Source organism: Rhodamnia argentea, chromosome 10 (assembly GCF_020921035.1).
Source record: "Rhodamnia argentea isolate NSW1041297 chromosome 10, ASM2092103v1, whole genome shotgun sequence".
In the NCBI taxonomy this organism is placed as follows: domain Eukaryota; kingdom Viridiplantae; phylum Streptophyta; class Magnoliopsida; order Myrtales; family Myrtaceae; genus Rhodamnia; species Rhodamnia argentea.
The window spans coordinates 4,915,045-4,932,261 of NC_063159.1; the positions used below are offsets into that span (position 1 = coordinate 4,915,045).

Here is a 17,217-nt window from a genome sequence, read left to right on the forward strand (position 1 = left end):
TGGCCAAGGCTTCCAAAGTTTTTTTTTTTTTTCAATTTTTTGACTTTTTATGAATTTTTTACAAATTTTACAAAAACAAAACTAATTAAAAATCAAGTATCAACATTAGCAGTTGAAATGGGTTGCGAAAAGGTTTTTTTTTTTTTTGTTTATAAAATGTTTCATAGTTTATGAGATTAATTCTAGCATTGGAGGATTAATTGTTTGATGCTCGATATGACCGTGAATGCGCTTAGGAGTTTCTAGGTATGCATATAGATTTGAAGAGATGCCCTTCTAGGCCAAGTCGGGGGCATAATAGATGGAGACCTTGCCAAAAGGGGAATCTTGGTCGCTTTGTCATTAGACACTATGTTGTGACCATGATAGTATATTGAGCAATAGATTAGTTAATGAAATGAACCATTAATGTGGTTCTTGATGGAGGTAGATCAATGGACTTGACCATTGATGCTTGAATTGTGATGGTGACTAATTGAGTATTTTTTACTTGTTTAAGTTTTTTTAAAATGAAACAACTCATATTTGGTTTGATATGTATGGTATATGTTGGGATTGAAGTACGAGTTTCCGTTATTACTTTGTATGCATCCATAGTGATTGCTCGATCGGCTTAGAAGAGATGTATTACACACTGGGTTGTGGTTGCTCATTTCTCTCATCTTGTATGCTTTTCAAGTTCATCCGTTAAGGGCAAGTAAGGCGAGAGCATCGATGGGGAATTTTGGTAATAGGATTTAGGGTATGATGCAAGGGAGTTGTGCTTATGGTTGTTGATAGTCAGTTAGGTTGGCTAAGTTCTAGTTCTACAATTTTTTTTTTATGAGCGATAAATACTCTAATGTTGTAACCAACCTACTAAATTGTCATGTATATATGGTTGGAGATATATATTTTGATAACAAATTCTTCGGTTGTTTTGAATCTGCATCCTTTGTGTGGAAGGACGGTCGTGTCATCCTCTACTTTTGTTAGTTTTGGGATGTGGTAGATCTAACCAGAATTGACCCATTTTCATATAATATAAGTTTGGCAACTCTTGCTAAAATATTTATATATTCAACCGAATTTAGTGTTACTTCCAACCCATTGCAGAGCAACTCTTCCCTAGGGTTTCTCTTGCCTTTGTCGTCGCCAACACTCTGCTGAGCAGACCTCCCGAGGGAGGGGGGGGAGGGAGGGAGCGAGGGAGAGAGGGCGCTCTCTCTCTCTCTCTCTCTCTCTCTCTCTCTCTCTCTCTCTCTCTCTCCTTGCCCCCACCAATGCACCAACCCCAGCTCATGTTCCCTCCTCCTCTATCTTCTATTTTTTTGTATTTTTATTTCTTTTTTCTCTATCTTTTAGGTTTCTCCTTCAATTTTGTGGATGACGTGTGAGTGTAGATCGAAGTAAGTTCTGTAGATCAAAGCGTAAGTGTCTCGAAACAATCTGTTCTATTCGAATATGCTCGCTCACTCAAGCTCCGAGTGCTTGCCCTATATAGTCGAGCGCTCCACAAGTCTTCGATATTCATTTGCTGCTGTTTTCGGCGGTCGGCTTATCTAAAAGTGATTTTGTGATCAATTGCTATATATTTTGTAGCATTTCTCTCCTAATCTACAGCTAGATCTAGATTTGAGTGTCTTTCTATCTCGATCCGGAGATAGATTTGGAATTCACAAGACGTTTTCTGTGTTCTCAACCTTCGAGTATTATTATGATCTATATACGATGATGGTGCTGGAGATCTTGAACCTAGACACGCACCTCCTTTTGGAAAAACTGTACTTACAAGAAATAAATTTCCCAACATGTGCTCATCACCGATGATGATGTGAGTTCGGCGATCGGCTATCGTATGAGTTTTGATGCTACAACAGATCCATCTTTGAGGAATGGGCCAGTCTTTGCAGGCAATATCAAGTTGATTCACTTTTCAGATTTTCTTGTTTTACTTGCTTTGTCGGATTCGCATACTTGTCTTGAAGTTATGTACTGTTTTTGTTATATGAAATGAAGATTTTCGCTCTAACAAAAAAAAAATCAAATTTAGCAAAACTCGTAGACAAACCGAGGTGAAAGTGCAGATTGAGTAAGGACAAGATAGTTCTATGTAAGTTGTGAGGTCATACACATTATTTTGGACTTTACCATTCCAAAAGCACATTGACTGGATATAACCAACCCATATCACAACTCAACCCTAGATCTATGACCTATTTTAACAAGTCTACTTATATCTTTTGGATTGTTGCTAGCTTTTTCTTTTTGGATCGAGATGGAGGAAATTTCCTCTAATCATCTCTCCGATTGGTGTGTTGCAATCATGACTTGCCAATTTTAGTTAAGTTTGCATACGAATAATATCCATGAGTAACCCACTAATCAAAAGCATATGTATATAAGTCATATCCACAAAGACCCTTGTCTAAGGATCCTACTCTACATAGATTAGTAAGGGATTACGGCCATTAATGAGATATGCCTGCCGCACTTAATGACAGTAATGATTAATCAAAATGAACCCAAATCCCATTCCATGATCCGTCCAAATTTTTCCTGGAGAAAGGAATTTTTCATGATGAATCTGATGATGTCTTCTCGTATTTATCATATGCCACGCATAATCATTTCTATCCACACAAATCAGTCACGTAACATGAAAATGGGATCATCCTGTGCAAAAAAAAACAACAGCGATGGTAAGATGGACAATTAGCCTTGCCAGTAAGGTCCTCTCGCAAACGCATTTATTCGGGAATTTTCGAATCGGATTGGAATGGTCCATGCGAACGATTATTTTATAAATTTCATGACTTAGCGAGCGAAGAAGAGTTGCGGAGTTAGCATAGAGAACCCATAACTGCTAATTTCATGAGGTTTTTCATCAAAAGGAAAGCAAATGCAACTTTTTAGATGGAAATGAGACTACTGTTAAAAGTGCTGCACCAGCGAAATTAACATTTGCCATGATTGTTGCCATATCCACCAACAACAAATGCAATAAGTATTACCACCTTTGTTCGAGCACTCAAAGCACTACCTATATTTCCAAGCACGAAGAATTTATGTTCTTTCTTTTGGGATAAGTGTATTAAAAATCATAAAATGTATCATGAAAATGTAATTAAGTCCTGAAACTTTTAAAAATAGCAATCAAATTCTAAAACTTGTCAAATTAATGCAATCAAGTCCTTCCGTTGACTTTGCCCAGCTAGGTCAACAAAACATCTTGACGTGGTAATTTTCATTATTTTCTCTAACCGACGTAGTACCGACGTGGCTAAAACATGAAAAACAAGGCCAAAATGACGTATTTTTAGTCCAAATCTGACATTTTAGATTAGATTAAAAAATAAGAATGAAACTCGAAAGAGGGAGAGAGCCTACAAGGCCCTCACCGCCGCTGCTTCATTGCTGGAAAGGGTAGGCGATGGTCGGTCAAAGATCAACTAAGGTCGTCAAGACCCGGCCATGAATCGTCGACCGTGGCCGACCACGAATGAGGGTTGTGGCCCGCACCCCCATTGGGTATGGTCACCTACCCTCGCCCAACATCTAGGCAAGGGCTTGTCGACCCTCACTTGCGATCGACCGGGGTTGCCGGGCCCCCGACAACCATCGCCCCACCATCGTCGACCCTACGGGCATCGCCATATTTTGCATTCTTCCCTTTTATAAAATTAATTCAGATAATATCTAAATTTCAAAAATGATATCGTTTTCACCATGCGGTTCGGAGAAAATATAATATAAAAAAAACTACGTCAACGTTTTTCGTAGGCCAAGTTAGACGAAAGGATTTGATCATACCAATTTAATAAATTTTAGGATTTTATTGCACTCTTTGAAAGTTTTATAATTCAATTGCACTTCAAGTTTTAGAACTTCTAGTGCACTTATCTCTATTTTCATTTTTAGAATTTTCTCATCACAGCTACTTTGCTCTTCGGTCATGGGCAACGTACTCATAGATTAACCATCAAGAGGTCATGTATATAATATCAAAGTAAATACCGTATACAAGTGATCCGTGGTTGATTACTTTGACACTCCCTCCTCCGTAAAATAGGAAAGATAATACGAACAAAAATACTTCAGATGTGGGCATGAAATTTCGAAACTTGATTCCCATATCATGGCTTGCGCTAATGAAAATTAACCGCGAGGGAGACCAAAGCTTCCGCTAATGGAACTCATTCATCCTACTTGACTCCATCAAAAGAAATATTCCATGCACTATTATGTTGAGATTTTAAAAAAATATTCAATTAGATCTGTCAAAGGTTTGGATTGAATCGAATCGAAAATGGATAAAATCAAATTGACCTATTTAACTCATTTTGACCCATTTCCATGCAACACAAACTTAGCGATCCATATCCGACCTAATAAATATTGCTTAAACATTTTCATATTTAACCAAGTCTATGAAAACTTATTGCTTATATAAATTGCTAAAAAAAACACTTATTGCTAAAACACCATAAAAAAATTGATTTTTTATTTTTTTATTTTTGTTCCTTTTTCTTTCCCTTGTTTTTCTTCTTTTTTCCTTCTAAGCCCAACGAGCCCGGCCGACAGTCACCCAGTAGCCGGTGGCCCTCACCTGATTGTAGAGAACAAAAAAAGGAAAAGAAAGAAAAATAAAAAATTATAAAAAATCAGAAAATTAAAAAATGATTTTTTTATTTAAACTTGTTTAAATAACCCATTTATGACATATTTAAGCTTGTTTTAAAACTTAAAGCAAGCCATTTATGACCTGCATCATTGTATACGGATTAAACATGTGTTCTGGACTCATTTTGTCACCTCTATATTCAATATACGTAAGATCTCAAAGCACTATCTATGTTTCCAACAATTTTTCTGGCGTTAATGGGTCATCATTTGACGGCCAGGACTTCGTCTGCACAACGGACCCTGGTTTGCAAAAGAGAATATGCTCTTTTCGCTAATCCACCAGACAAGACAAAGCCAAAGAATCATTTTACTCTCTTATCCGACCCAGACGGAGCAAGAAAGCTAAAGATTTTCTAGTGCTTCAGCCTGGAAGCGAAAAGATCATCCACGCTCCAGCAAGTGTTGCTTGAATGATTATAACAATGAAGGTCGATTTCTTATCGACAAAACATTCACTGACCAACATTTTCTTGCATAACATAACTCATATTCTCCTATCCAGTGGTAAAAAATCAGGGCAATGACATTATTTATTAAACTATCTTACCAAGGAGAAAGCACGGCCCACGACTATTGATTGCTTTACAGGAAAGAAGATTCGCAACTTCAGGAGAAACAGTAGCATCTACCTTTTGGCACCTGTTGGACGGCAAGCTCCACTTTCACAGTTGAACCCGTTTGCGCACTCATTTTGGACATCAATTAGTGGCCACCCATGTATTTAAATAAGATAAGCGCTGGTGGGATTGGTGCATAGTGAAGTAATAATGTGTCTTGCTCATATGTGCCACCATTTTCGACTTTCCATCACCTTGACAAGCTCATTGGCTAGTGAAGCAAAATCTTCAGCTCCACTCTGCAGTTCAGCAGTTCGCTGGTTGATTCTCTGATAGAACCAAAACAAACACGAACTAATTTCATCAGAACACAAAAAAGTTCACCAACCCAACCGATATGCATCAAGGAAATTAAGCAAACAGCCACAAGAAACATAGCATTATGGACATCTCCATTTTCTTCAGTTATACCGCATATTGCGTACATTCAACACTAAAGCAACTGACAAGGCTATGTTTGAACACAAGCCAAGCGTGCACCATTCCATTTAGAATTTGAGTTATGCTTGCATTGCGAACAATCATTTACATACCATTAGGACATATTTCATCTCCGGCAACAACACTGGCAATAAACACGCAGATTACTAATGGGCAATAAATGCACTGAGCGCTTGTCTTTATAAAGAGCACGGCAAGCAGTTTCCAGACTTCTTGCATGCCTTTGTGTATTTGATAAGAGACTCCCGCAGTCACCTTAATCATGTTCAACTTGATGTTATGTTTTCATCTTAAATCAAGTCATTTTATTTTACTATAACTTTTGCCCATATATAAATGATTAGTGTCCCTGCGAATCCAGTAACATCTATGAAAACTCATAAGGTTGCACTACCTCCAGTTTTGCCTGCCTTTCAAGAAGCTTGTTTCTTGCTTGTTCAGCCACTGCTGCAGGATCCTGAAATCATTTGCCATATAGTTTATCACCAGTTCACTCAGACAGCCGTAAAAAATGCGTGCGCATAAGAGAGACAGAGAGAGAGTCTGGCATTCATTTTGCTTACCCTTTTCCGATATTTAGCAATTATTTCTTCAGGTGTCCTCAGTCGAGGTTCCGTGACATCTGTTGCGCCGTCAAATAACTTATCCCTTTCCATTCCTTTTACAGAAGAAAATGGTGATCTAATCTATCACATCATAAGAGTCAAATATGTTGTAATGTAATTCATGTAGTGTAATGGAAAATTACTGTTGTCTTTATTTTGGGGTTTACAGATTGAATTAGACGTCGTTGGTGCAAGATCATCAATGTCAATGTCATCTGTGCAAACAAGAACCCGTAGGTTAGTAGATAGCCAAACGTGAAAAAAAGAACCAGGATGTGGTTGCAGAGATGGAGCTAACCTATGCTAAGCTCCTCTTCCTGATCATTTGTTCTAGAGGATGCATCCACAATTTCCTGATTATTTCCGAGTGTTGGTAACTGGTCTGCAAATGGAGATTTTGAGAATACATCCCCTAAATGAGTAACACCAGATTTTGAAGTCGCGGCATGTTTCCCATTGTTCGCTGCTTCTCGCATTTTAAATCCTTTGACAATGCCCCTCAGGATTCCTGGTGCAGAAGCCTGGATTGAAAAGAATTATGTAAACATACAAGTCCTGGAGATTATTGACTAGGATGCCAAAGAAAAGAAAATACCATAACCTGTTTTTTCTTCTGAGTAGAGAAAGTGAGTGCAGTGTCTGCAGCAGCAGCAAGAACCTGATCATGGAGACAAGGCAAAGCTCCCAAGGCCCTACAAATTGATATAATAATATTTGATAAATTCAAATGTTTACAACAATAAAATAAAAAATCTAATCACTAAAATTTTTGGTATACAAACTGGATTTAATAGTAGCATAGAATACCTGAGATCATCTTCACCATCTTCAAGAGAGATGAGAGCCAATTCACACCCATTTGCCTATCGCAGATGATAACAAGTGAATCCTCAAACAAACCACAACATGCAGATTGCAAAGGAAAGTCGACGAAATATGCTTTTAAAGAAGATCAACTTGAATGATGTCTATCACACATCCTAGCTGGAAAATCATGATAGAACAGATAGCATTGCACCAGTTTTCACTCCTTCCATTGAATATGACAGGAAACCAATTGATAGATGAGTACATCCTAGAACTTCGTCCTAGTGATTAGGTTCCTTGTCTATCATTTATGCAATACCAGGGCAATCTGTGAACCGTCAGAAGCCATCATCTTGTCCATGTTTGCCTGGAACTTCCACCTTAGAATTGCCATTAAAGAGCTTACTTTCACCAAAGCTAAATCAGGCAAAGATCTGTCAAATTGACAATCAGAATAGTGAGGAGTGCTCTATTGCTGAGTGAAGAGAACATATCACAGAAAGAAAAACCAAGCCAGAAAGCCACAACCAAGGGAAAATTAGGTTGTATTGTCCAGTTCTGGAATATGATCACAAGACTCAAATTCACAATTACCTGATTTCAAGGTCTCCAGTCTGGTACAGCACGACCAGCCCACGAACTTTCCCATCTTTCCTTAAAGTTGAAGTCCAACAGCAAGGCTTTGCATGTTTCACTTTACGACTAGTTTTATGATTGCCCTATGTGAGTTAAACAATTAGATTGCTTGAAAACATAAGAATGACAAATGACTGGAGTAAAGAAATAGAAAGAGACCTGAATCACAGATTTTGTGGAGTAGAGGCGCAAGGAATCTTCATAGCACAGCAGTAAAAGTGAATCCAGCAATCTCCCCGCTGAACATGCATCTTTTGCGGATTTCAGGTGTGCAGTCTCATGTAAATCTTTTGCAACTGTGCCTTCAGTAGTAGCATCTTTCCTGGACGAAGTGTCCTTAGTTGACAGCTCTGAAGAGACTGAAATGTTGTCATCTGAAGAAAACTAAAATTATGTCTTCAGCACATCATATTGAACTAAATGTATTTTACATCTCACTAACCAAAATATTTCACTTGCCTATAACGTACATGGCAATTGGAGTAGATTTCTTTTTCAAGAGCAGTGGACGAGAACTGATTCGGTTACCCGTACCACCAGCTATAATAAGAATCTTTGCATCCTTGGTCAATACAAATACACTCTCATCTATACGATCCATCGGCATATTCACTTCCGCAATCTTTTGGCTTTTCAGTGTATTATCAATGTTACCGGATGATCTCCAATAAATGGAAATGACAGGTGACAGAGAACCACATGAACAGTCTGAGCAAAACAGAACTGATAGTGGACCCATGTCGAGCACTGCAACCTGAAATAGAAACATAAATCAGCTTTCTCAAGAAAGAAAATCAAGCAAAAAAGGAAAAGTATACTTGAATAACCAAGCATTATGATCCTCACTTGGCCAGACTGAAATCCGACGGCGAGTTTGCTTGCATGATTCACAAACTGTAGTACTTGAACTGGAGAGCTGAAAAGAGAAAAAACAGCTTTGCATTGGCATGCCGCTTCTGAAAGCAAAGGGTGCACTGGCAAGTTTGAACAGTATTAGGTTAGAAAAAAGAGGTCCAGAAAATCCTACATTATCACACAAGGAAAAGGTCCAGCAGATACAAGGAACTCTTGCAGGAAAAATGCCATAAAAAGACATTCTCAGAATGAGCCCAGAAAAATCCAGTGAATTCACTAGCCAATATAAAGTCATCTGACTACAACAATTTATCTTCAGCTCATTTGAACGACTATGTCTATTACACTGCCAAGCAATATATGCCATTACTGCAACTAGAAATTCCACCTAGGTTGCATACAAGCCCTTTTTGTCTGATCTCAAAGAGGTTGCTATTTCCGCATTTCCAATCGCAATGCAACACTAGCCAACATCAGTGCAAATGGTTGCATTGATTTAGAAGGTCATGTCAAATCCTACCAATTTCCTGCAAGCAGCATTCAGTATCTTGAAGATAAATCTACCGGGAAGAGCATATTGGGATCGCAGCTTCACTTTAGACACTCAGGTTCAAATTACTACACCTACTCCCACAAGCGACGGCTCACATTTTGGAATCTATATCCAAGGAAAATCAATTTTCACCCATTCTTCCCAGGATAAATTATATTATCGAAGTGTCAAGCAAGATTTCAAGGGTCGTCATTAAACAATGGCCAACATCCAAAGGATAAACATTATGTATCCTGCAAGTAAATAAAGCAGACTTCCATTTTGGAACTAAGCATTGTCCATGTTGTCATTTGAATTTCTGCTAGTTACATATCACTCTGAAGATACCCATTGTGCATGTGTTGTTTGTAAATGGAAACTGGTTTTCTCACTAATGGTGTTTGTAATAAATCTCAATATCAAAATCACCTTCATGTCTATAGTCTGTTATGAAGTGAAAGTTTTTGTCAGTTGTCCCACTCTTGAGATTATATATGAGCACCTGGACAAGCAAAAAAGGGGGTGAGGCTTTATGCATTCAAAACAATCTAATACACAAGAACAGAAGAATTTTCAGGAAAAGATGTTCTTCTGACCAAGCCACTTTCGTTGCCAACAGCCAAATTCAGTGTGAAAACACACAAGTCTAAAGATGAAACTGCTGCAGTCAAGCCAGCCACTTGAATACCCTGCACCTGGCAATTCAAAGCTTAAATTCGAAAGATGCGTATTTGCAGTAACTTTAGACTAAGATTATGGAAGATAAGAATAGGAAATTAACTTGTCCTTCCAATGTAAAAATAGAAGACAAGATAGGGTGTGTTGCATCCCACATCCTCACAGATCCGTCTTGATATCCAGCTATATAGACTCTGCCAATTACACTCTCTTCAATATTTGATATTTGACAAGGCACACCTCCAGTCAAGGGCCAATCTGATATACCATTTACGGAAGTTACTGGTTTGGCCACTGCACTTATCTGCATAAATACAACAAGGACATATAATAGTGTCGAAGAACATTTAGTTGTACAATTAAGTGAGCTAGGGTACGAGACATGCAGGAATGCAACCTTTGAGAGGTCCTTTGACGAGCATTCTGGTAACTTATAAAGCCTCGCAGAAGTCAGCAATGGATTTCTTGCTGGTATTACTGTAGGAAACTCTAAAGCAGAAACAGATGGTTTTCTCTCATGTTGAGACATCAAGGTAGAAAGGTAGGAGTCATCGAAAAAATGCAGTTGCCCAGGACAGGTCAATAAAAGAAGATCAACACTAAGATTACCCCCTGCTCCAACACTTGGTAACAAAATCATATCCGCAAAAGAGCCAGCTAAGGTGAGATCAACACGCCCAATACATCTCAGAGTTTCTGCCCCCGATGACCATTCAAGATTTAAAACCTGAAGCAGTAGCTGAAATTGTAAGAGCATAATCAACAACGACAAGATTTCAAGGGTTCAAACAAGCAGCTGCATTGATTAATCGCCTGATTAAGGCTAATCTTAGTAATGTGATAACCATAGCTGGTGAGAAATAGGACAAACCAAACATACAAATTGTGATAATATAGCGAGTTGCCTTCGAGGCAAATGTTTTGTAGAGTATTTCAAATTTGATCCATCTGAAGCACATCAACATGTTCATGGATATCCTATTTTAAGTTTATTGAGTAACCATAAAATGAGAATTAACAGCGAAATAGGCTATGATAAGTTATGTCGTACTGTCAAAACTTCGTCAGCCCCTATCTGATCACCACCATAGGCGAAGAGAAGGCCATTATAGTTGTGAGATTTCTTGGTTGGAAACCACTGCAAGACAATGACAGGGAGTCTCCTCTCCTCAGATGACAATCGCAGCCTAACAACGTCACTTGAAGGTAAATTGGCACCCGGGGCTTTATCGACGGAAGAAGATGATGTTTTCCAGAACAAAATATCTCCATCTACGTATCCCACAGCAGCAATAGACCCATCACAAGATGCCCAACATAGAGCACTGATTTCTTTCTCCCCAAGATAGTATCCAGATGTATCCTCTGAAAGATTATCCTTTTTGAAAGCAGAACTGAAAGATCCATCCTTCAAACAGAGATCTTTACCCCCTCCAGTGAAAAGAATCCGACCTTTGGAAACATCCCAAAGAATAAGCAGCCCACACTCATATGCAATAAGTACTCTGCAAGAAAAAAATATAATAAATAAAAACTCTGTATTAATGCAGACGATCACACATATCAAAATCCATCACATAATTACTCAATAATGCTAAAATGATGACATCTTGACCAGGTCCATGCAAACATCAGGACATGAAAATTCACACAAGGACAATAAAAACATGGATTCTTTTGGTTTGTGGATATGACTGCCAAGAGTAACCTGTGACTCACGTCTAAGGACATAGAAGGAAGAATGAGAATGTATAATCCAATATAAGATTAAGTAAATTAGTATATTTGTAGCTCTTGAATGAGCTATCGGTAGAGTTTTCTGGAAAAGATATTTCACTCCACACCAATTGGAAATCCAACAAATACGGCTTGAGAAAAATATGGTCTGTCCTGTTAGGATGGCAGCACGTTATTCATTCAGTATTTTGATGGTTAAATTCAGAAGAGATTATGTGAACAAAATGTTCCAGAGCGGGAACAGAATGGATCCATGGAAGTCAATCTGACAGAATTGAATTCCTTGAAGACAGAAATTCGATCATGCCTTCAGCATACAACTTCAGGGAGTATAAAGCGTTCGCATAACAACACCTATGGTAAAGGGATGACTACTGCATTTGTTAGCAGCGCACATCCAGATCTGAGAATTGTCCAACTGGCGACACATGCGTTCTTAGGATGACAGCAAGCACAATGTGCCTACTATCTGCAAACCAAAGCTATGACCAAATCAGCTCAACCTAAATTAAGAACAAGATTGTTTCAAAAAGATTGTTGGATCAGCAACAACAAAATAACAACAAAGCCTCACATACAGGGTGATATAATAAATGAAGAGAGTTGTAGATGACTAAAATTCATTGATCTTACCTATCCCCAGATAGACATGGTTGGTGGAGAACTCCAACAATCGGATGATGATCGTCTGGAAATGAAATTTCTAAAACTTCTGCAAAGAGAACAAAGGAACTAAATCACTGTCTGAGCATAACCATATTATTATGAAAATTCTATGAACGAAAGGAAGTTCCAAACAGAGGTGCTCTTTGAATATGCTCAACTGTACTCTTTGAATATGCTCCAAACTCGTAGAGATCTAACTCAAAGTTCTACAACAGTATCAATCTATTAATATTGTCTACAACTTTCCTGACAGCTTAAGCTTTTAGGAGAACTGTTAATTCAAATGGCGTCAAAGCTTAGGGTCGAGGATTCAGATCTTGGCACTCCTTTTTATTGTCATTATCTGTCACTCCTGTTCGTCATCCAGCTGTACTCTGAGTGGTTATGTCCACATCTGATATTTCATATGTAATGTCTGGTTACTACAGTACTCAACTTGTAAATAAGCATTTTAACAACCTAAGTGATTTAGCACAAGGGTTATACGACTTTGAAACCTTATTTGAGAAATTTTCAATTTGTTGCAGAAGAACGAGAGCATACAACTCATTATCAACCTAAGATTCAACCTATTCATATTCCTTAGGTAGCTAATGGAAATAGTTCTCAAGGTGCCTACAAAAGGAATTGGAAACTGGTTGTCAACATGCGATGCTCCATAAGATGTAAAACAGTCTAAAGATACATGACATGAGCACCACCAAATATTCTTCTGATGGTACATGTATTAAATCCAGGCAAGTGTTTCCTAAGAGTAATTTCTAATTAAAAGAAAGTCATAACCACATGCATGTGAGAAAAAAAACAATATTGAAAATCCTATTTGTAGCAGCATCCCAAAAGAATTGTTCCCAGGTGGGTTAAAGGCAATGGCATGAGAATTAGGCCATCAGCAGATACTGCTAATTATCATCAGCTTCGTGATGAGTTTACTCAAGACACCATTTAACAGTGTCATCAGCAACATATGTGTGGATACTATTAACATATAGATATATTTTTTTTTATGGATATGGATCCATTTGGTTTATTTGATTCTTGCTCGCCGGTGTGGGCGTTAGAGCATTGAGAGGACCTTTCACTAGTATGAGAAGAAACGGAAAGGACGCACCTTTGATGTAGCAGTTATCATGCCCACGGTAAACTGTTCAGATTTTTCCTCTTTTCTTATCAATGAATAGATCTCTTTACTTGTACGACCTAGATGTCTCGTCTTTATCAAAATAAGTGATTCGATGGATGGGATTTAGTATGATACTTCTGAAACCAATAAGATTGCTATTCAAATATTACTTCTTAGAACGTACAGATTTGACCACATAAGCAGGACCACCGGTGCAGCAGTTGACTAGACATCTAGGGTTAAAGCACTGTTTCGGTCTGTGCCTTCCCTGCTCTGGTACTTGGAATGGAAATACCCGAATCTAGCTCAATGGCCGGTCCCCAAGAGCTCTCTACTAACTAACTAGCTCCCACTCTGCTTCCAAAATCTTCACTGTCTTGAAAGGGGCTAGTCCTTCCTATCAGTTTCAGGCCAAGGTGTTGCAAGTTCGGCTAACGAAGGTTCAGCAGCTCTAAGAAAAGTTGGTTTCAAAGAGCCGGATGCAAACGTTGTACATTTCCCCGCATGCTTACCCAACCCGTAAACTACTCTTCTATCTCTCCCAGGAACAATTTGATTTCACAAAGTTCTAGATCAGTAAATTTAGAAATTCTCGTCAATTATGGAAAAACTGCAATAGACTGACCATTTAGAAAGGGAAGGAGGGGTTACTGCTTATAGAAGTTGCAGGAATGTGATAAGGCAACTGACAAAGTTCTCCACTTTCGGCATCGCACTTCAGTACAGAAAGCAAACCATGCTCATCACCAACATAGCTGCACGTGATGATAAAGTAGCAGTAACTTGAAGCATTTACAACCTATTCTCTTGCAAATCAGTTGGAATGAAATAAGGAACAGATAAAATTACTGCACAATCTTACATGAAGTTGGAGCCTGCAATTACAGAAAAAGCTGTAACGTTTGACTCCCATTGTAAACAAGAAGCTAGGCTCCTGCTCTCCAGATTCCAAACCTATAAAGAATGGCATCGATACAATGAAATTTTTTTCTTTATTATACTCTATTTATCCTAATTCAGAAGTCCCAAAGACGAAGCCTAAGCCCCTGTTGGTTCATGCCTGGATGTAGTTGTCATTCGAGATACTGACTAAGATTCCCTGGTTCCTCAGGAACTGTCAGAAAACAGGTTAACAGTTAGTCCTGGGTAAAGGAAATTTGAAGGGGATATCTAAGTGCTACACAAGCATGTGCAGCAAAACAAAGTTCTACTTCCCCCTAGCAGACAAAGCATACACTACAAGACCAACACTGCAACCATGCCACTGCAAAATAAGAGATCAATTTCCCATAGCTTTTTAATCATTTTATCTAAGTGTCAGTTTAAATTACGACCAAAAAGCTCCTTACTTCAAGCTAAACCATCCTAAACAAAATCATATAATCTAAAAAGTACATATCACTCTATATGTGTATTGAACAAAGAAAGCCATCACATGGCAGCTCGAATGAAACAATGCCATAAGTAACACCTAGAAAATGCGAAACAAAAGAAAGAGAATCAAAGGCAGCAACCACATATGTCCGCAGCTACATGGATAGTTAAATATACATCCGAAATTCTAGACTTTAATAGATGATGACCCAGATTTGCAGTTGAAATAAGCCGCAAAGAGCGGAAATACATTCCAAGATTATTTCCACACAGAACTTAATTGATTAATAATGTACTGTCTTTAAAGTATGAAGTTTATAAAGAAGAAAGCTAAAGAAATGCTATATTCCATAGTCATCCATCATGTATCAAAACCTCATGAGACAATCTCACCCCCCCCCAAAAAACCCCCAACCCAAAAAAAACAAAAAAACAAAACAAAATAGACATGTAAAAGCTATGTTTCTTCAGGGAAAAAGCAGTCGAAATCTTTCACCCATTAATACTGCTCAATATTGTTGAATGGAAATCACTCCCTCCTAACAACATGGTGTTTCTTTTTAGTCCGCACTAGAATAAGGAATGTGGTAAATTGGATAACAAGAGCATAGGACCAAGACATTTTAAGTCATTTGACATCAGAGCTCTTCTACATCTACAAGTACTCAATTCTCAGACCCACATCACGTAGATTGCCCAGTTCTATTCTAGCTGTGGCTCGAAGAAATTGCTCTTAGCATACTTGTCAATGGAGATAGAGAGAAGCCCAAGCATTTGATACCAGGCACTCTTTGACTCAGTAACTTTTACCAGATTTCACTCATGCATGGTGCTCATTATGCTGTCAAGAAAAGAAGCAGTAACTTGTATACTCCTATCAATTTTTGCTTAAAAAGCACTGGACATCGGCCTTTTCATATAATAAACTGAAAACCAAAATATCTGAATAGAAAACATTTTTGAAAGGTTCATTAACATATGCATTCACTCTTCAAAGTCAAAACCAGAGCATGGAAAATAGCAACGGGAATCTGCATTTCATGAGGAAGAGACAAACCTCTAAGTGTTTGATAGGAACTTGTCTAGGAGATACGAAAAGTCCTTCAATGCCATCACCACCTATCACTTTGATCCTGCCATCTCTGCAACAAGAATATGAACGTACAGAAGTTCAAAACTGCATGTTCAGTTCTGCAGTCCACATGGTTTAAGTTGCCACATAATGGAGGAGATTATAAACTCTTTCAAGACTTCCATCAAGAGAAAACAGCAGCATTCAACTTACAGGGTACCGATCGCCAAAAGGCGCTGAATGGGGTCAAAAGCAAGAATTGAAGCTGTGGAGGGGACCCCATAGTGGACATAAACGCGCAAATCCAAATCCTTCCATACTGAATTGTCATGCTGTGCGTCCCCCTGCGTAAGTATTCTCTTCCATTAATCAAGCCATCTCACACCAAAAATCACCAAACAAGAATGACAAAAAGAGAAGGAATGCGAACGACCACACAAGATCAACGCTCTAATGAAATTTGGCAACCACAACAGAGTGTGATTGCACATCTTGAGCTATCAGTAACACGCAAAATGTCTCCAAATCACTTCAGCTCCATATGCAAACACTGCATTCCTCAATCACAGCTCAACAGTCACGTGCCACTTGTCACTAAACTGGCATCGGAAGTGTATATCAGTCCCCAAATCAATCCGCATGTTAAAAACCCAACCCAAAACCTTAAACTGTTAGCAGGCGGGAGAAAGTGTGTCAAGTATATAAAGAGCGTATAAACCCTCCCTGTGGACAAACTAGTACCCATCTCACATGCAAATCGGACTAAGATGGCACACGGAATTGACCCACATACTTGGAGTGAAACCGATACTATGTTAAAAAGGTCCGAACCCATTGCTTAAACTGCTTAAACTGTGTGAGGTGGAGGGTGACAACGTGTATGAACAGAGCATGTAAACAAAGTAGACAAGACGCGAGATCCTTTCAACACGGCAAGTCATCGCCATTCGCTAGTGCAAGAATAACTCCGAAAAAAAAAGGGAGAATCACCCCGAAGCTACGACAAAGGCTGCTATCGGCCGGTAGCGAAAAGCTGCAATGAAGTGGAATGCCGAGACAAAAACGAACAAGCCAAGAAAAGCAGAGAGAGAGAGAGAGAGAAAAAAACCTGGGAAGGACTGTGAATCGCTTTCTCGAACAGTCGCTTCGCGAACATGGCGAATCGGGCAGCAAAATTAGGAGATTCCGAAGGTTTTCTCGTTTCAGGATTTGAAATTTGGTCTTGAAATGGAGACGATGTTGGAGTTGCTCGGGGGTTTATGATCGTTTCGAGGAACGCCTCGTTGGATTGGTTGCAGCTCCAACAACTCCTTTTGTCCCGAGAAAATCAACCCAACATTGGGTGGTCCGGCCGCCACGTCAGCAAAGTCCAGTCCATTCATTGGTCGCCACGTGTGCACTTGTTCCCT

The 17,217-nt window shown here is 38.8% G+C and overlaps 2 protein-coding genes across 6 annotated transcripts in view; both read right to left on the reverse strand.

The window, feature by feature from the left end:
• Positions 1-6,264, reverse strand: part of LOC115745768 (omega-3 fatty acid desaturase, chloroplastic-like) — a 22,583-nt gene extending 16,319 nt beyond the window's left edge. Inside the window, exon 1 of the mRNA XM_030681349.2 lies at positions 6,248-6,264. The gene's annotated coding sequence lies outside the window, so the exon portion shown is untranslated. The remainder of the gene's footprint in view (positions 1-6,247) is intronic.
• Positions 4,996-17,206, reverse strand: LOC115745765. 5 transcript variants are annotated; one of them, XM_048271667.1, is made up of 24 exons: positions 16,917-17,206; positions 16,022-16,152; positions 15,794-15,878; positions 14,423-14,476; positions 14,225-14,296; positions 14,014-14,077; positions 12,207-12,285; positions 10,888-11,341; positions 10,234-10,563; positions 9,940-10,140; positions 9,755-9,853; positions 9,588-9,660; positions 8,618-8,745; positions 8,231-8,525; positions 7,931-8,145; positions 7,730-7,854; positions 7,455-7,569; positions 7,136-7,191; positions 6,924-7,020; positions 6,627-6,849; positions 6,472-6,543; positions 6,287-6,381; positions 6,118-6,180; positions 4,996-5,551 (listed from the first exon to the last, which is right to left on the reverse strand). In XM_048271667.1, the coding sequence occupies exons 1-24, from the start codon at positions 16,962-16,964 to the stop codon at positions 5,444-5,446; spliced, it is 3,282 nt and encodes a 1,093-aa protein (XP_048127624.1). In that variant the 5' UTR covers positions 16,965-17,206; the 3' UTR covers positions 4,996-5,443. The 5 variants fall into 5 exon arrangements, with proteins under 5 accessions (XP_048127624.1, XP_030537203.1, XP_030537202.1 ...); XM_030681343.2 differs by having other exon boundaries at positions 6,930-7,020; positions 14,014-14,117; positions 14,225-14,316; XM_030681342.2 differs by having other exon boundaries at positions 14,014-14,117; positions 14,225-14,316.
• Positions 17,207-17,217: the final 11 nt, after the last annotated feature.

What these genes read in the sequence shown, in the direction of transcription:
- LOC115745765 (XM_030681342.2), bottom strand. Translation starts at nt 16,964, where the DNA reads ATGTTCGCGAAGCGACTGTTCGAGAAAGCGATTCACAGTCCTTCCCAG. An exon ending in TTTTTACATTGGAAGGACAA is followed by an intron (nt 9,854 to 9,939) that starts GTTAATTTCCTA and finishes TTGAATTGCCAG; the next exon opens with GTGCAGGGTATTCAAGTGGC. An exon ending in AATTGCCATGTACGTTATAG is followed by an intron (nt 8,146 to 8,230) that starts GCAAGTGAAATA and finishes AGTTTTCTTCAG; the next exon opens with ATGACAACATTTCAGTCTCT.